Source organism: Astatotilapia calliptera, chromosome 14 (assembly GCF_900246225.1).
Source record: "Astatotilapia calliptera chromosome 14, fAstCal1.2, whole genome shotgun sequence".
NCBI lineage: Eukaryota > Metazoa > Chordata > Actinopteri > Cichliformes > Cichlidae > Astatotilapia > Astatotilapia calliptera.
Window position 1 is genome coordinate 6,894,629 of NC_039315.1, and position 20,121 is coordinate 6,914,749.

General features: G+C 39.6%; 2 protein-coding genes across 2 annotated transcripts; one reads left to right on the forward strand and one right to left on the reverse strand.

Moving 5' to 3' along the window:
* Positions 1–918: 918 nt before the first annotated feature.
* ttc36 (tetratricopeptide repeat domain 36) lies at positions 919–2,449 on the forward strand. Its single transcript, XM_026193544.1, has 3 exons — positions 919–1,119; positions 1,326–1,514; positions 2,107–2,449. The coding sequence occupies exons 1-3, from the start codon at positions 1,014–1,016 to the stop codon at positions 2,373–2,375; spliced, it is 564 nt and encodes a 187-aa protein (XP_026049329.1). The 5' UTR covers positions 919–1,013; the 3' UTR covers positions 2,376–2,449.
* Positions 2,450–2,485: 36 nt separating this feature from the next.
* On the reverse strand, positions 2,486–7,298 carry LOC113036929 (F-box only protein 40). Its single transcript, XM_026193543.1, has 4 exons — positions 7,239–7,298; positions 7,021–7,053; positions 5,037–6,908; positions 2,486–3,408 (listed from the first exon to the last, which is right to left on the reverse strand). The coding sequence occupies exons 2-4, from the start codon at positions 7,021–7,023 to the stop codon at positions 3,226–3,228; spliced, it is 2,058 nt and encodes a 685-aa protein (XP_026049328.1). The 5' UTR covers positions 7,024–7,053; positions 7,239–7,298; the 3' UTR covers positions 2,486–3,225.
* Positions 7,299–20,121: the final 12,823 nt, after the last annotated feature.

Consider the following 20,121-nt stretch of genomic DNA (forward strand, 5'->3'; position numbering starts at 1 on the left):
AACTTACTAGAGCTTTCTGAGAAACAACCTCTTGCACAAAATCCACAAACACCCAAATGTGTCTATGCAAGGGTCTCATGTTTTTTACATGAGTTTTTTTTTTCCTGTGTTTTTGAGACTAAAATCAAATCATCAGTGGGATTTGATTTTCCTGGAAAAATTTAATAAATTGAATAAAATGAACAGTAAATTTTGGGGCGATAAATTGTTCAAAAATTTAGCAAACCAAAGGAAAATAAAAGCACCCAGTATTTGTTGTAACGGTTATTATTTTATGATAAAGTCCTATGGCCAGCCACTTTATTAAGTAAATCCTGGTCACTTAATTTGGCGCACCTGTGTGCATTCACCTGTGGCCACTCTATTAGGTACACCTACGGTCTTATAAAGTAGCCACTTTGCCACTCATGGCAACAGTTTGTGTGGTTAATAAAATGGCCCACCATGGATAGAGTATGCTTATGGATAAATCAAACAAGCAAACACAAACTATCATATAAAACATTAGGGTTATTCTGTCTCCTTCTACCAAAACAACAAGAGTCAAATGAAGCCAGGCCAACAGTATTTGTATAATACTATTCAAACATGGCAAGAGTGTTTTACAGAGGGGTTGAAAGAGACACTAAACATATGTGAACATGTCATGATATAAAGCAAACACATACAATCATGATAAAAATGAATCTTGATAATATACGAACTGTAATAAAGTGAACAATAAGAGTTTTTCCAATGTTTACAGACGTCCAGTTTATTCTGGTGTACTTATGTCTGTGCTGTGCGGTATGCAGTTTTTACTGGCCTGCATTTCTTAGTTAACAGGATGCAGATGTATTTAGTGCCAGAAAATCTCAAAGTCCACCTCTGCTTCCGCCCCCTTCTCTGATTGGCTAATAGAAATGGCAAAAGTTAGGGGAGGAAGAAATCTCTGTCCTGCTGTAATTTTGGTGGAATGATTTTTTCTTCCTGTCTTTCTCTCCTTGTTTTGCAGACACCAGTAAGACAGTAAGATGGCCTCGGCACATGACAGAGCTGTACTGCAGGCTATATTCAACCCCACCACCCCCTTTGGAGACATTCCCGGCCTAAACCAAGAGGAGGAATTAATTGATGATGGTGAGCATGAGCTTCTGACTGGTGTGTCTCAACATATCATGTCACAGTATATTGAATTTATTTGAACACATTCCATTTCTGGGCTGCGAAAAACATGACATTGTAATCCAAACTGATTTCCGAGTGACATTTCTCTGTTTTCCTTTCCACGGTACCTGTCAATTGAGTTTGAGTCCTTTTTCAACCTGTTTATCTCCTCCTGCCAGACAGTGGCTTTGACAGAGAGTTGCTGAAGCAAGTGAAAGAGCTGGAGATGCGGGGTGTCTCAGCAGCAGAGACTGGGGATTTACAAACTGCGCTTCAGCTGTTCAGCCAGGCAATCCAGATTCTTCCTCAGCGAGCCTCTGCCTATAACAACCGGGCACAGGCCCTGCGACTGAAGGGGGACACAGCAGGTATGTGCAACAAATTCAATAATAACCCTTTCCAGAGATGCCATGGTGTGCCAACTTATCAGACTGCCGAGTCTAAGGCCAGCGTGAATACCGGAGCTTTGTCTAGCTGATGCACTTTGTCAACAGCGATGGTGCTCTGAGATAGTGTGGTGTTTGGTTGCTTTTACCTGCTGCCTGACATAAGAAGGGCAGGTTTGTAGGCAAAAACAACAGTCCTTGACTCACTAATGACTAGCATGTCACTAGCAACTGCAGATTTCTAAAAGAACGTCTATTCATCTGAAAGTCATTGTTATGTGTTGTTGAACCAGTAGAACAAGGATATTACTAATACATATAAAGCTTTTGAATGGATAATGCTCGGTTATGAGCAGTTTACTTGAGAATGACTTTTTGTTTTTTCCTCATTATTTGATTTCCACAGTACTTGAGAGAAAAGTAGTTCAAGCACATTTCAGCTGTGTTTATCAGAATGAATTTTTCAGTAGCCTGACCCAAAGCCAAAGCTGAGTATCTTAGAACATCATGGCCTAAAAAAAATAAATCAACTTTCCAGACATGTGTTTGGTTCACGGTGCTGTTCTCTTTGCAGGAGCCCTGGGGGATCTGGACCAAGCGATTGCTCTGAGCGGCAGCACTGGGCGTACTGCCTGCCAGGCGCTGGTGCAACGAGGCCTTTTACATAGACTAGCACGCCAGAATGATGAAGCCAGAGCAGATTTTGAAAAAGCAGCTGCACTTGGAAGTGAATTTGCTCGACAACAAGCTGTGGTCCTTAATCCATATGCTGCCCTGTGTAACAAAATGCTGTCAGAGGTGATCAACAAAATGCGCAACCCTGAAACATCTGACATGCAGTGATGTAAAACATTAGGTGTTCGTCTTCTCTGAAAGTCTGAAATCAATAAATTAACCTTTTTATGATGTTCTTTAAATTCTGTTCATTGTGCTGCTTTAAAAAAAGTCACGAATCCAGCTAAAAATCACATTTATTCACATATGCAGATCACACTTATTTCAAACTGAGTTGTTCTCATCACAAAGCAAGCACTGCTGTATTTTATTAAATATGACACATGCAGCATGTGATGTAATCTCCAGCATTAAAATGCCAAACCACACCATTTGATACAGATGGGATACTTAAGTTTTTATCCACTAGATGTCAGTCTTGTCATACTGAAACAGTCATCAGCGTTTCCCCTTCCTTGATTTTTCTTTCAAACATTGCCTTTCACCATAAGAATGAAATATGCTGGAACAAACAGCACTTGTCATCTCAGTCATGCCAAATGGTTCATCTAATATCATGAGGATGTTCCCCAGGCAAAACATGCCCAAATGCGAAAATTCGAAATGCAAAAAAGACTTTTAGCATTCACGTTTCTCTCCACACTACACTGCATGACAAGATCCATCTCAGAGAATTTTGCACACCAACGAGAAAAATGATCTGAGTAAATGCTTTAAAAAAAAAGGATGATTACATCACCAAGATATCCTGTTACACTAAATTATTCTTATTTCTAATATACGACAGATTGTCTTTCTGCAGGGCTTTAACACACTGCAGCTCTGATTTTATACAGCAGCTCTACATGCGGAGGCTTTTTCCACTTTTCAGATGAGTGCATACATGTTACGTCTCAGTGATTTCAAACAAGGCATAACTCGTGTTGTGGTCTGCCCGCTGTGCTCTGAAACGTGAGCGTTATCTTTTATGCTTTAGTTTCCCGTGTTTGTCTCTGACCTCTCCCAGGCAGGGTAAAGCCACCGGCTCAGTGCGATCTTCTCTCTGGTAGAAGGAGCAGGTTCCCAGGTGATTTGACATGGAAGGAGTATCGCTGAAGCTCCATCTGTCCACAGAGGAAAACTGAGAGCTGAATTTCCAAACCTGTAAAACACAGAGGCAGAATTGAAGGAGGTGTGGGAGGCTGTCATGGCATCTATCAACTGTTTTGCAGCTACAGTATACTGCGATGAGGAGGAATCTATTTTTAAATACCATGGAATCTAGATCGCATAATACTTTTATCACATGTTAGGGCATGGTGTTATTTCTGTTTTGATCCGTGACAAATGTATACAAATTATGCAATTCATCTGAGAGCAAATACCCAGCTGTTGCCTACACAGTCTTATTAACATCCTATGTTTCCATGAATGATCACATATCTGACTTGTTATGGTAGCACTCTGTTTACTGGCAGCAAAGTCTCAGGCCATTCCACATCACTGATGTCATCGGCATGCTCTTTGTCTCATGATCACTGCAGTACAGAGATAGTCAATGCAAAAATATACACACGTGCATTGATAGTGTTTTTTGCTTCATTACCTCCAGCAGGGGGGCTTTGATCACACGTTTGTTAGCAGGAAAACTACTTTGTGTAGCTAAAAAATTATGAAAGCAAGTACAACCAAATTGCAACTGAAAAATAGATGTCTTATCTATCCCACCTTCATTTTCGCTGCTCACAAACAACAAGTAATTTTTTTTTACCAGCATATTTAATTTGATCTTCAAAAAATCTGGAACATTATAGTTGTGTTCTCAGTCAAAAGATTTTAATTATTTCATTTTGTTATAACTCCCTAGCTGCCAAATTCAGGTATTTCTGTAAACTACCAAAATTCTTTAATAATAATGATAAGCAGGCATCTACAGAGCCTGAAAAAGTTCTGCACAGCTCAACGTTTGTCCTGAAGAGATAGTACTTTAATGAAACATGCATTTAAATTTCCATAGCTCAGTATTCATAAATCTGAACCACTTAAAATGTGAACCCTTTACTCAGTTCTAATAATTCCAGAGAGGATTTAGTTAATTTCCGGCTCCAGGACCAACAGGCATCCTTGTGGGGTAGTGGCCTGAGCCACCAAGCTAGCTAACTGTGTGACTTTAACCAGGGTTCAATTCTAGTTGTCGTAGGTGAACCTCTAATAATGCCCAATTACAATCGCCTTATTTTTCTTTATATGCTATGTAGTGCTATTTTTTTTTTTTTTTTTGTTTCTTCTGTTGCTGTTAATTAGCAAACCATTGCTTGGGCACCAACGTCAGGAAAGAAAACTAAATTTCATTTCCTTGTGGTTCCTGACCTTAGAAGAAGCTGATATTTTGCAAGGACACAGACAAAGGCAGTAAATCTCCAGGGTCTGATTCAGTGGGAACTCAATAACTGTTGCCAACACAACTGCGGCTCAGTTTGTAATATTGTTAGAGAGGACTATTGAGAGTCAGGAGTGTTTATAGTGCAGCTGCTGTCATACTGTATGAATGACTCAGATTTTCCAGTGAAAGTTAATAGAATGATGCCAGGTACTAAAGGGAAACTGATAGAGAAGTTTGACATGATGTAAATAAATAGAAATGGTAAAACAATATGGTGCACACACTTATCTGTGAATGCAATCAAATTTACAGGTCAGGGAATATAAAGTGACTATAACAAAAAAAAAACAAAAAAAAACACATTTGCAAAAGAAAACCAATATATCTAGATAAATAAGATTACTTGCTTTCTTTTGGCAAATCCAGGAACTTCCTTCACTGGAGTGTTTCTTTTTCTCCCACTTGAGGGAGACCATCCCTCTCTCCTGCAGCAATGTGGCACACACCTCTCTCAATAGATGGGAGACTTGGGACAACTGAGACAATGTAAAACTGTCAAGGTAACCAGCAATATGCTGAATGATCTCCAAAGGAAGGCTGCTTAGGGGATCCAGATTTTGTGCATCATTCCTTTTAGGACTGAAGGTTTTCCCACCTGCACAGAGTGATGAATTGGCTTTTGGTTGGAGTACCAGAGTGCTGCCATCTTTGGAGAACTTAACTAATGCTTCCTGACCTGTTGGGTGAAACCTCATCTGGGTGAAAGTACAACCAAGGTATGCTAAAGGGCAACGCTGCTGAAACCAGCCATTTAGAGAGGCTTGTATGTCAGAATGCACGTTCTTGAAGTGAAAGCAGTATTCATCACGGCGAAAGTAGTGGCCACACATGTAGCTGAAGGCTGAACTTGTTTTGTTGTGTCTTCTAGTGACAGATTCTGCTTCGATGTATAAATAAAGACGACAAGGTTTACCTGCTATGACATCAGCTAAGGAAGCATCTTGCTTGAAGGGTGCAGAAGAAAAGATGCACGTTTGTGTTCCTATATCTGTGTAAAGACCATCTGTCGACACACTCTCTGAGATCGAATGTCCCTTCAGTTCTTTTTCCAGGGAGCACAGAAGTGTTGTGCTAACCTCTTCACACTTTGGAAGATCCTCAATTGAAATGCCCAGATCTGAAGTGTCAACACTCTGGTGTGTGGTTTGGGCCTTGCGCGAGGGGTCTTTCAAGTGATTGCGCTTTGCTCGATAGCTGGTAGGCACATTAAATGTTCGGACGCTTTTCACCTCAATGGGCTCCAGACTCCCATAGACAAAATCCTTTTCTCTTGGTGTGCAAGCAGCAAGTTGCCCAAAGTTAATCAGCATTACCCCATTGTGCACCAGATACATATTATATTCTGCAATGTTGACTTCTTTGCCTAAACGCTCAAGGACCCCATCTTGCCATGGTGCAAGGCCAGTGGCACCGTCCATGGTTCTGGCAGTTACAGGACATTCTCCACCCTGGTGTAATTCTTTCTGACTCTTTGATGATTCTTGGTCTTCCTTTTCTTTTCCTTTTTCTCCCTTATTCAGGTTTTTGATGGTTTGCTTGCATCCCTCCTTCTCCTTATTGAATATTTTCTCCCAGGAGCTATAATTTTGAATACTTGTCACATCTGTGCACTTTGCCAAAGTATCTCTCTCCTCTTGACTCAGTTCTTCGTCCAACTTTGCACTGCCATTTTCTGTATATTCACCACTGTCTACAGAACAGCAAGCATTATCTGCAGGACTGTTGATTCCAGCAGCAATGTTTTGCACGGCAGAATCCTCCAATATCAACTCGGGAAAAATGTTCTTCATTTTGATTGATTGAAACAGCTGCTCTTGGTCCCTATGAGCCATAGCAACATCAAGATTTTCCTCAGTGTTTACAACAGGGTTTTCAGAAACATTTCTATAAAAGGTCAGGTCACTTTCTGAAATAGGCCAGCGGTTCCACTCCTGAGAGCAACAGACCAAGCTGGCAGGACAGACCTCTAAGTGTTTGGCCAGCCTGTGGCGCAGCATGGTGAGAGGACAGCCATAATAAACATTAAGGCAAGGCACTATCTCATTTGGACAGAGAAGCTGGTGCTCTTCTTGCTTGCACATGTGGAGGCTTGCACCACAGTTTTTGTGACATTTCACGACTATACATGAAACAGAGGTCTGCGCAGGGACTTGACAGTGGACATTGTAACACTTGTCACAATGCTTATGATAGCCCACTGGCATCTTCATGCTTTTTACCTAATGAGAGAGATAACCCAGCACAGAAGGTAGTAACAGTAGTAAAATTTTCAAGTAGAGTAAGACTTAAACATTTCTGATAGTTTTAAAAAGTGAAAATTACTTTACATACCATTTTGGCTTAAGAACACAGCAGCGTGATCATCTAAGAACAAGTCAAACCAGAAACATGTTTACAGTCACATGCTGACCAAAAAACTGAAATTCACAGCTGATAAGTTGAATTATATGTTCAGGTTAAAAAGAAAAAAAATATGAAAACCACAAATCTCAAAGTTTTTCTTTGAAAAAAGCAATAAGAGTGGAGACAATAAGAGAAATATTTCTCACCCTTTGTTCCTTTGTTCACTGGCACCTCTGAATAACCTCTGCACAGTGTCTGGATAATATAAATAGACACAACAAAGGGGCAGACAGGCCAGTGGGACGGGGCACCATTGTCGCACAGCCATTAAGAGCCAAGGTCAAGTTACAGTCTCTACCACTGCTTCACACTGAGAGGGTGGCAATCAAAGCAGGTCCTCACATTCTTAAAAAAAAAGTTACCCTGTGCTTAAAAACATAAACATTTCAACTTGTTTGATTTACTGAGTTTCCAACATTATAATGTTAAAACTTTATAATTCTATTCCCACTGATTGAACTTATTTGTTTTGATTTCCTTTCAAAATAACATATTCCATAACTGAATGAATAAATTACTTAATAAATATTTTTTTTATTTGATTTTATAGATCGGTGGCATCTAAAATACCAAATCAGTTTTTAGATTAATTAAAGTTTTTTTTTCAGTGATTATTTAATTAATCAAAATTTGAACAATGCAGTGTGTTGGGTTAGGTTAGGCTCATGTCATGTCTTCCACTAGGTGTCACTCATACACTTTCAGAAACTCTACCAATGTTTCGCCAGCCAATTCTTACTACATATTAGTTACATTTACAAAGAGAAGAGAACATACTGTGTAGAGTTTCCTGCCTCATCTCATCAGGAGGAGATAAAACAGGAAGCCAAGGCCGTCACTTAGGCACCGTAAGATAGAAAGAATATGGTTTAGGCTTTATGGCCCTGGGAAGAAGCTATAAGAGTAACTGTTAGATACTTCGAGATGTTGCCAGACACCCTCCTGTGCACATCTCCTGTCCGGACATTTGTAATGCTCAAAGTGTTGTATGGAATAATGAGAATCGTATGGAATAAAGAGATTGTTGATTGAGCATTTATACACCGAGTGTTGCTCTTCCTTCAGCCCAAAGATCAAAGAATTGGGGTATTTAACACTATACAAATCTTATTGATGTTTTTCGAGGCTTTTTGAACTGGAAACTGATGCAGTTGTGGGAAACATGGTTCTGTCGGGAATTATCTTCATCAAACAAAGCACTGGTTTAATAAATCAAGACTAATCCACTCTAAAAGTCTAGTAAGCAGTAGATCCAAATAGTGCATATTTGAAAATGTTTACATTGTTTCTCCCCCATTCTCTTTCAGAAATACTGTGCTATGGTACAAATTGGGAGACATTAAACTTGTTAACTAACTCTAACTAATTACACTCATTCAAAATGAGACTGGTGGAACTACCCTTTTTTATTTAACAGCACCATCCTATAAACATCTACTGACACCTGTTTTCCACCCTATGTTAAATGTGCTGTAGACTGAATTTCACAACTGGCATCTGGAAGTTTGGAAGTTTATTTTTTCTTTTCACCTGGCACAGATTACAATGCAGAGCTTATCAGAGGCAGCTGGTTCACTCTCTATAGGCTCTGCAATCAGCATACATTACATCGAGCAAGAGACAGAAAGAAAAAGAGAGAAAGAAAGCCTACTCTAAGTAAAATTACTTTTTGCAACAGAACAGCAGCACAGCTGAGACTGGAGTTAGATTAGTTGATTAATGTCTGAAAATTGCTTCCAGTTGAGTTCAGAAATGATTTATCAGCTTTGTAAAATTGCTTCAAAATTTACTAAAACTCTTTTAAATAAAATTCAATCAAATTAAAACTTTGATCGTTGCATTGTTCCCCAGCATTTAGAGTAAGAAAATGCTTTTTATTTTGTCTCTGCACATTGCTGGTGATGTGATTTTCTGTGCTGCACCGTGGAACGACCAGAAACTGTAATTCGAAGGTTAAAAAAATAATTTGCATCATCCAGTCTGTGTTTTCAGTCACATCTGTGTTTTTAAAAACAAGCACCAGGTTTAGATTTTTTGATTTCTGGCATAAAGTTGGTGGAAAAAATAATAAATCAACACCTTCCTCATAAGTGTTTATTTAATATATGCCTGAAGCCAGCAGCTGGTTATGGTAATTTAGCATAAAGACTGAAATAGAAAGACTGGCTCTGTCACAATATCTAGCTATTGGCACCTGCAATTTTCAATAATTGCCACACTCTCTTCACTATCTTGTTCTTAGTTGAATAAGACGGTATAAATGTAGCTTTCATTGCATTTTCAAATGAGAGGTACAGTGCTGTAAAAAGTGTTTTTCCCTTCTTGATTTTGTAGGTTTTTTTGCACAGATTTTCACACATGTGTAAGATAAATGAATTTTAATTTTAGACAAAGATAACCTGAGTAAATGACAGTGATTTCATATATTAACTGAAAGACACCCAAACCTACCTGGACCCAGGTGAAAAAGTAATTGCCCTTAAATCTAATAACTAGTTGGGCATCCAGACTTTGACTAGACCACTAATTAACACTTTTTCAAGGCATTGTAGTGTTTTTGTTTGTTTGTTTCATTTTTTGTTTTGTTTGTTAGTTTTTAAAGTTTTTATGTGACCAATGAGAAAATTAAAAACAACATCCCAATCATGTTTTCAAAAAATGTAATTTTCATACTCAAACTATTCAGTGTCTCTTCTTTACTAATGGATGTGGTCATTGTCAAAGATTTCCAATGACGCAGCTGGAAGGCAGCTGTAGAATGGGCCCAGTCAACATAATTATCAAATTTGCATTACATGGCATGCATATGTATTCACTACGTTTAATATTGGAAGTATTTTAAAAATGTCACTATATGTTTAAGTCATGGTTCTACCTTGTGAACCAAAGCCTAATTTATGCAGTTAAGTTTTTCTTATGAACTGAATTTTAGCTGCACATGCTAAGTCAATTTGAACTGTGCTGATTAAAAGTTTTCTGAAAAGTTTTGATAGTGTTTGGCATACCAGGTAAGTGTATTACTTGTACTTCCTAACTGTGCTGTCATTTATGGAAAATGAGCACAAACCGCACAAACTATGTCACAGTTGGATGTTTGACATGCAGCACAGCACTATAAATTTAGTTAACCAAGCCAAGCAAAAAACAAAACAAAACATGGTGCTTCAAAGTAGAAGAAGGAGAGAAGACAAAACGATGAGAATATTCCCAGGTCTTTGGACCTCAACAGCATTGTCAATACTTTGTTCAGTAAGAAATGTTGAAAAATATACACGTGTGTGTGTGTGTGTGTGTGTGTGTGTGTGTGTGTGTGTGTGTGTGTGTGTGTGTGTGTGTGTCTCTGTCTGTGTGTGATTACATTAAGATAAGATGGGTCCTAAATATTCAGGTCCCATCTTATCTTAATGACCTTGTAGTATCACCCCATTGGAGCTCTTCGCTCTCGCACTGCAGGCTTACTTGTTGTTCCTAGAGTATTGAAATGTAGAACGGGAGGGAGAGCCATCAGTTTTCAGCCCCCTCTTCTATGGAACCAGCTTCCAGTTTGGATTTGGGAGACAGACACTATCTCTACTTTTAAGATTAGGCTTAAAACATTACTTTTTGCTATAAGCATATAGGGCTGGATCAGGTGACCCTGAATCCTCCCTTAGTTATGCTGTAATAGGCGTAGGCTGCCGGGGGATTCCCATGATGCACTGAGTTTTCCTTTCCAGTCACCTTTCTCACTCACTATGTATTAACAGACCTCTCTGCATTGAATCATACATGTTATCAATCTCTGTCTCTCTTCCACAGCATGTCTTTCATCCCGTCCTCCTTCTCTCTCTCCAAACGGTTGCAGCAGATGGCCCCGCCCCTCCCTGAGCCTGGTTCTGCCGGAGGTTTCTTCCTGTTAAAAGGGAGTTTTTCCTTCCCACTGTCGCCAAAGTGCTTGCTCATAGGGGGTCATATGATTGTTGCATTTTTCTCTGTATGAATTATTTTTGGGTCTACCTTACAATATAAAGTGCCATGAGGCCACTGTTGTTGTGATTTTCGGCGCTATATAAATAAAATTGAATTGAATTGAACGTTTAGACATCTTTGTGAGGACAGAAAATTGGCACATCACTATACTTGAATTTGAAGGCATTTTTGAGGCTCAATATCTGGTTTTAGTGTCAGGGTTACAATTAGGTTATGGTTAGGTTTAGGCTAAGGGATAGGGCTGGGCTTTCATTTTCGATGGTGTACGGCAAGCAGCGTGGGAAAGCATTATGTCAATTAGATGTCTGATTAAGATATGAAAACAAGTGTGTGTGTTTGAGTGATATATCTAGAAGCTAGTTCTCTGGAAATAATTGTTGAATAAGTAATTTTGTAAATGAGTGTGCTTGTTTGGCACGGTGACCCATCCAGTCTGTCTGTGAGGATCTGTTGTTAATGGGAGTCTCTCTTCTGTTCCATGCTTATAGGCTTTACAGTTGTCTTCATATTACTTTAGTTACACTAAATCTGTTTTGGGCTTGTGGTAGACAAGTTGAACCATGTTTATAGCATAAGCTTTAATAAATGTGTCCATTACCCAACTCCTGTATGTTGTCCATCATGCAGATGAAAAGCTGTACTGATGATACTGATATTGCTTTGTGATCTTATTTTTGCACTCACACAATGTGTATGAAAGAGAGATCGAGCAAGTAAGTGAGTTAGTAAGTAAGAGAGAGGGGGTGAGAAGATGATAAGAGTGGCTGCCCAACACTCCCACTAGATCGCCTCAACGTAGAGATCAGGGATTCAGGAATGTCTAAGGATTTCCTCTGTTCAGTTGAAATATAGATGCCACTCAATAATATGCAATTTTGTGATAAATATTTTTCTTATTAACTAAAAGTTTCACTAAAAGTTTTCAAAGCAACAAAATGTTTAACAGAACACTGAACTCCCATTTAATGAAACTCAACTGAATACTCAGCTTGAGCTCTTATGCAACCGGGCAGCTCAAGAAGAAGATAATTGCCGCTTGTTCATTTTCTGTGGCATGGATTTGAACAATTCTGAGGCTGTGAGGTTAATGATTCATGGAAGCTCCATGTCATTTAACTCTAATTTAATGTTCTGAAATGTGACTGGACAGGTTTAAATGTTGAAAGAAAAAAAAGTCAAACTTGATTAATATTGAAGACATTCAAAATCTGACAGCACACAGCAGGACTGCTGGAAGTATCACAGGTTTCATGTTTTAAAATGAACGTTTGCTTGTTTTCACCAGCACATAAAACAGTGCAAACTTCTACTCTCTGTAGAACTTCCTATAAATCTCATCCATTTTTTGGACATTTTCACTTTTATTACCATTCTTCTTAAAGAATGACTCTATTCCGGGACCTCCATCTAGTTTATTATACCTGGTAAAACTAAGCCTAAACAACTGGGAATGCAGAAAGATGAATGTATTACTGTTGAAATTTCAAAGGCTCGGGAAAATGTGTTGGTACTGTGATTGTTACAGAGCGTGGCCTGGCATAAATAAGCTCTATGCTTTTTTGAAAATCAACAAAAGTGAAAACATGAGGTCTGTATTTAACTGTATTTTAACTTTTAGGCTGATAAACCAAAGACTTTTTGCAGTGTCTGGAACTTACGGAATGATTCGATTTCTCTTATGAATCTCACAAATTAGTTAAAGAGTGAATAAATTTCGTTTATTCTGTGATTCAGCGCTGAAGGAACATTCAAACTCCACAAAGAAGGCACTTCTGTCTTTGAGGTGGTAGTGCTAACCACTACATTACAGTGCTGCATTACATTGCTTATATGAACAGATTTTTAGGTACACCTCAAATCATGTGTAAAATGCTATTTGAGATAAACTGCATTCATCACATGTGATAAAAACCTCTCATACTGTTTTGTAAGCACTTGTTCCCCTTCTGTGCCTGTATCATATTATTTATACATACATACATACATACATACATACATATAGCTATGCTTTTTTTCGATTCAAAAAGGTCTATTCAACTCATTAAACCATCTCCATCATTATAATGTACTATAGTCTTTTTAACCTGACACTGCAAATTAGCGTGCAGCTGGAGGATACATTTAATAGTATATGCCTTTGGGTGTGTATTATACTACGAAGCCCTTCTGGACGACATATTGTAGCATATGGTCATCCCAAAATAGAAGAGAAAATGTCTATACTCAACTTCACACCTAGTTTTTACTTTCTCATTATACAGCCCCCCTACTCCCTTCCCACTTAATTAAGAAGGTGTCATACACATTTTCTTTTAAATCCCTCTCCAGTTCAGCTCTCCAGCCTCTTGTCGGATCTGACTGAGTAACGAGATGGTTTGCTAACCCTGACCAATGAACATGCAAATGTTTATAGCCATATCAATTTAGCTTCCGGCCTTTCTGCACCCAATATTCTGCTTTTAATTACGAAGACTAATTAAAAGTACCTTGTAATGAAGTCTGTGTAGGTTCCCCCCGGGGCAGGGTACTTTGTGTCATTTTGCATCATTAATGCAGAATAGGCTGAAGAATGACGAATTTTTAAAAGTTGTAAATGAGACATTTTACTCCACTTGTTCTCCTAATGTCTGGAGCTAATAACTGCAAAGAGAGGGAGGACACAGTGTAGAAGAAGTTTTCAGTACCAAGTCATTTCATGCCCAACATACAGCAATAATAAATGACAGATCATATACAGTAAAATTCATGAAAGAAGTAAAACAGTTGTTGTAGACAAGTTAAATAATAAAGTTCACTGAAGCCATTTATCACTTTGTCTCTTCCACAGATCTAAAGTTTTCACACTATTGTTGGTAAAATGACACACGGGGGGGTGTCTTTGTTTGGCTTGTGTGTGTGTGTGTGTGTTACATCAAGTGACAATATGACAGAGGAACAGTTTGCGCTTGCATGATTGACTTAATGCAGATGGAACAACTTATGTAGCTATGATGCATATCAGCATCATAGCTATTGAACAGTTATTGTTGGGTCCATTGAGGTGATTTACCATGCATTAATTGATTTCTTGGGCCATATATTTGATTGTATTTCCTTAAAACATTTTAATGGGTGATTGTAATTTTGTGATTCCATCCAACTAATAGCCCATTCCAACTGAACACATCATTTATCATATGAAATTGTGGGCAAATTAAAAACTACTCCAAGCCAGAAATGTCCATATGTAAAAATCTAGGATTCACCCTCTTTGGAATTGAAATGGCATTTCAATGACCCTTGAGGTCAATAAAACGATGAATAGCCAATTAACTTGTGTGAAGTGTAGCATCAGCAATTTTGCATTTAATGTGCATTCCCCATTCTGTGTATATTTTTCTATACTTGCATTGCCATTAAACTGAAAGCACAACAGCTGAACTGTTTTTAAATATGCTGTTTGAATAAAAGTGCTTTGACATGATCTATCTAGCCCTGAGCTGCTCTCCAAAGCTGCATTTAAGTTAAATGGTAAATAGCCTATATTTGTATAGCGCTTTACTCAGTCCCTAAGGAACCTATACCGCTTTACACCACATTCAGTCATTCACACATTGGTGATGGCAAGCTACATTGTAGCCACAGCTGCCCTGGGGCGCACTGACAGAGTCGAGGCTGCCGGACACTGGCGCCACCGGGCCCTCTGACCACCACTAGAAGGCAATGGGTAAAGGCAATGGTCTTGCCCAAGGACACAACGACCAAGACTGTCAAAGCCGGGGCTCAAACCAGCAACCTTCCGATTACAAGACGACCTGCCAACTCTTGAGCCACGATCGCCCATAGTTAACTTAATTTAGGTTTTGGGGAAGACTTGTGTAGGGTTGATGATAGCAAATTTGCTGCAATACCACAATGAGCTAACTGTGGTGAAAAGTTCCCATAGAACTGAATGTGATTATATTTATTTATATTCAGCTAAATGATGATCAACATGTTGAAGCTATTATTAAAACAAAAATCATCTTAAAACACAATCACAAAATGAACTGATGCGTAATGGTGGTTCTGAGTGAAAGAGCCTCTGACGGTTGCTGCTGTTTGTGAAAGTATCAAATAATTTTCACTTATCGCCTCCCCATTTCTGCTGTTTGTTTGCACTGAATAATTTCATCTGTGATCCATAGGAAAAAAAAAACCACACAAGAGAATGTCACGCTATAGACAGTGATAAAGATAATTTCTTGTCAGGTGCAGGTAGAACAGTCTCTGTGTGTTTCAGCTGCTGTGGGGCTGAGTGATAAGCAGCAGACACTGATAAGAGACCTCAACAGACTCACAGGATGTGACTCCCACTGCTAACCTTTTACTTTTCCAACAAGTTTAGTAATGCACTGCAATAGTGTGTTTAAATACACATGTTTCAATTGCAATTATTCTAAAAGCAAGGAAGCTAAGTACTATGAGCGTGCAGCATTTTTCTGTGACCGCTGTGCTTTTAAAACAGCAGTTGGGCATATTTACATAGATTTTTGTGTTCTTTTGTCTTCTGCTAACAACTCCAATGTACAACATGCAAATTGTTTTTTTTTTTTAAATAACACCAAAAGTTATTACTGGGAAATTACACCTGTGTGTCATAAAGTGCATTCTGAATCCTGGAAAATCCAGCTTTCAAAGCTATTTTATATCATGCTTTCATAATTTTAAGGTGTTCATTTCATCTAATGTTTACACATGTGCCTATAGTTCCTCTATAACCAAGACAGGATTAGGAATTAATGCAAAAAGAAAGCAGCAGACACAGACGGATTGATTGAGAAGGAGTTCTTTAAACAAATGTAATGAAAAGACTAATGATATTGATTCAATACAAATACAGCACTAATAGCTCCATTGGAGCTCCTCTAAATTAGAAAAACTGATGGACAGCTACAGCTTAGTGTGTCTTTTCTTTGTCTACACTTCTATTCACAGGTAGAGTCATTGTATGAAAATGTACTCTGCGCCTCTGAATTTTGTACTCATTCAAATCAATGAAATCTTGACCTATAAAACATGGATCATACATCATGGGGGGGAGGTTCACAAGTTTACGTGCAAAAACTGGGAAACACCTCGAGCACACAAACAATCACCTCTTTTCACCCCAAAAAGCCCACACTCAGTAGATAGTCCATGAAGCCACATGGATCAGAAATGTATGAAATACCCTGCTGTGCTCGTCTCCAATTACTGCCATCGATGTTTACCCCCGATTTGGCCCAGACTCTCACAGCATGCCCTGTTGGTCTCAGTCTCCTACAACTGCTGCCTGCAGCTCCTCTCCAAACGGGGGCGTGACTCAGCTACACAACTCCGGGGGAAATGCCACTCTCATGCTCCATTAGTCTCTGCGTCCCCAGTGGATGAAGAAAAATGTATTCACTACTGGGATATTGCTGCCACAGACATCTAAATAGCAACCATTCGTCCTTTCTGCTGTATCCTCAACGCATGGAATGACCTCATGAGATTTATTGATAAAAACAGTACAAAAAATCAACCATTTGTACACATTTTTACAAATAATTATAAAAAGTGAGTGAGTACATTTCAACATTTTCAGCAATCACTCACAATCCTGGCACTGCCATGGTATCTGTAGTCTGCATTTACCACATGTGTATCTGTTGCAGTGAACACATCGCACAGTGGCATGATTGTTCTTGCAATTGTGTTTGACCTGACACATGGCTCTTTTTCCAGGGCTCGGTGTGGAGGGTTGTGTCAAAGGCAACTGTTCTTTTCTTGCCTTCTTCGCAGCTACATGAGAGTGAGCTAACTCCCTTGCAAGCTCCACCAGGAAGTCCACCCGTCTTTCCTTCGTCCCGGAGCATGCTTGATACAGCACATGTGCATTCAGTGCTGCCATGTCAATCATGTTATAAAACACGGCAACTGGCCAGCGCCGTGTTCCTCTGCGGACAGTGTACTCCCGAACCATCTGGTCCATCACATCCACGCCACACTTTGTTTTGTTGTAAAGGGTGACAGTGTTTGGCTTCCTTTTGGTAGTGTTATCAGTCTGAACCACGCCGTGCATGCTGCTAAGAATATAGACTGTCTTCTTCCGTTTGGCCGCATACGCCGTCAGCGTGGCAGCAGATGTTGAAAACACCTAAGAAATAAGATAAATTGTTATTTCCATAGCACTTTTACACACAATGAAACACATAAACATAGAACCAGAAAAGACCTGCAACATACCTGAGTGGTGAATTCATTGCGATCTGTCTGTCTAGTGGATTGAGGAATTTCCCTGCGAATCTTGTTGACTGTGCCGAGGATGGTGGTTTTCCGTCTAAGAAGTTTTTGCGCAAGTGAAAGCGATGTGAAAAAGGAGGAGATACTGGACCTTCCCATTGCTCACAATTTGAATTTGTTCACACTGCAGATGAGGAGACTGCTTCTCCACCTAAAAAGAGAGCTTGTTTGGGGACTGAGACAGCGAAAGATGGCACAGTGTGGCGTGAAGAACAGGTGGGGACCTGTCTCCCTTTCATTGTGTGTAAAAGTGCTATGGAAATAACAATTTATCTTATTTCTTAGGTGTTTTCAACCTCTGCTGCCACGCTGACGGCGTATGCGGCCAAACGGAAGAAGACAGTCTATATTCTTAGCAGCATGCACGGCGTGGTTCAGACTGATAACACTACCAAAAGGAAGCCAAACACTGTCACCCTTTACAACAAAACAAAGTGTGGCGTGGATGTGATGGACCAGATGGTTCGGGAGTACACTGTCCGCAGAGGAACACGGCGCTGGCCAGTTGCCGTGTTTTATAACATGATTGACATGGCAGCACTGAATGCACATGTGCTGTATCAAGCATGCTCCGGGACGAAGGAAAGACGGGTGGACTTCCTGGTGGAGCTTGCAAGGGAGTTAGCTCACTCTCATGTAGCTGCGAAGAAGGCAAGAAAAGAACAGTTGCCTTTGACACAACCCTCCACACCGAGCCCTGGAAAAAGAGCCATGTGTCAGGTCAAACACAATTGCAAGAACAATCATGCCACTGTGCGATGTGTTCACTGCAACAGATACACATGTGGTAAATGCAGACTACAGATACCATGGCAGTGCCAGGATTGTGAGTGATTGCTGAAAATGTTGAAATGTACTCACTCACTTTTTATAATTATTTGTAAAAATGTGTACAAATGGTTGATTTTTTGTACTGTTTTTATCAATAAATCTCAGCAACAAAGGACCTACACCCATGTGTGTTGATTTCTCCCTAAGATGGCAAACTGAAACACTCCAAGTTGGTGACTTTTGGAGATTTGTTTCCCTGGATGATTGAGAATGCATCAAGATGAAACAAAAGGAAGCTCACCGCTTTTAGCAGCTCCCCCACCCCCTCATCCACACACCCCCACTCCCCTCCCTCCAGAATTCCCAGGTAACAACCCAATTTACATATGAATGACTAGCCAATTTAGCTTCCACTTGCCTGAAGCTAAAGCTTAGCAATGGAAGCATACTTGTGGACAAATCAGTAGAGGAGAAACTAAGTTTATAATCACAGCATGCGAAGATCAGGAGGTTGACAGCAATTATTTTACCCTGAAATTGCGCTACAAGATGAATATGGGTTATTTTCATGCAAAAATGAGCAACTGAAAAGAAGTTGAAGCTGAAAAGAATTTTGTGAGCATCCAGCTGACTATACAACAAAGCAGCACAGTGACCTTCAGACAAGGTTTTTCAAAGGTTTGCTGCAGGAGGATAATGATGGCTTTAGGTATCAGCACATATGTACATCTACAAGTCACCATGGTTTTTTTTCCATTTGGAAATCATGATTTTGTGAATGTTTGTCAGTCAGCCAGCCCTGTAGCTCTAAATGGGAGGAATCACGAAGCAAATGCTCAGGTCACTGCTGCAGTATTGATTACCAATGGAAGATGTCTGATTCTCTTTCTCAAGTCTCACTCTTTACCCTGCCACAAACACTCAGGCACACAGAGGCGCACAACTAAATTATACTTTGCTGTTAGTCTGAACTCATTTGCAGTCAAACTACATGCTGGAAATGTTTATGCACAAGCTGTACAACTTACCAAGCAAACAGCACATACTGTACATGGTGTTTGCTTCAAAACCAATTTCCAATTTACAGTTGAAGTGTTGTGCTGTGGGTGTTTGTCGAACATACAGTATCATTCATTTAGCAGACATTAAATCTGAAAGCTTGGTGGGGTGTTTATTGAAGTCCTGACCCCGTCCTCCGCTCATTAAATTGATTCATGGATTCAATAAGTGGGGCACGGGCAGCAGGTGCGCATGTCGGTGCACACACAAGGCTCATAGGCATCCATCACACTGATCAGGTATCTTCAGCTTCTTCGCCATGCAGCACTCTCACACAACCCCTGCAGATGTTGCTGGCTCACAGCCCAGTCACACCACAGGCTAAAGTGTCTACTGTGGCCTACACATACACATTCTTAAAAAAGCTAATAGAGATACAAGAAGATGCAAAAACACGCCCAGAGAAAACAGGTGCGGACGTCTTTATTCTCCAAAACGTTGTGCTTGATGAAAATAGCTGTGTCATTCAGGTCAAATGCCAAATGAAGTTAAATTGTCTTCTGGAAAAAGATCATTCACGCTTCACTGGACATTTAGAGCCTGATTCTAATCCGCACATCTAAAAATAGACGCACATCTTTAAACTCCACCTCAGTGATGCTGGAGATTTTTTGAGGTTTGGTGAAACTATCACATCATCTACGGTTTTGAGGAAAAACAAACAGCCTGAGGTTAAACGCCATCTGATTTTGTCATGGGTAATGTATCTGAACTTGCAAAACTGTGTTATTTTACCTCACTATAACAAACATCTGACTCAATTATACTCTGAAATGGGATAAAAGACTAAGCTAGACAAGATCTTTAGGAATAGTTTATTATTTGACCAATGATAATGATAAAGTGAACATGAATAGATAGCGGGTGAATCTCTCTCTTGCTTAAGAAAGCCTTTGAACTGACGTGTGAATTAATAGTAGGACCATCAAACCCATTTATGACCTT

Coding starts and splice junctions, on each gene's coding strand:
- ttc36 (XM_026193544.1), top strand. CDS start 1,014: ATGGCCTCGGCACATGACAGAGCTGTACTGCAGGCTATATTCAACCCC. Junction 1,120..1,325: donor GGAGGAATTAATTGATGATG/GTGAGCATGAGC, acceptor TCCTCCTGCCAG/ACAGTGGCTTTGACAGAGAG. Junction 1,515..2,106: donor ACTGAAGGGGGACACAGCAG/GTATGTGCAACA, acceptor TTCTCTTTGCAG/GAGCCCTGGGGGATCTGGAC.
- LOC113036929 (XM_026193543.1), bottom strand. Junction 3,409..5,036: donor CCTGGATTTGCCAAAAGAAA/GCAAGTAATCTT, acceptor TGTGTTTTACAG/GTTTGGAAATTCAGCTCTCA.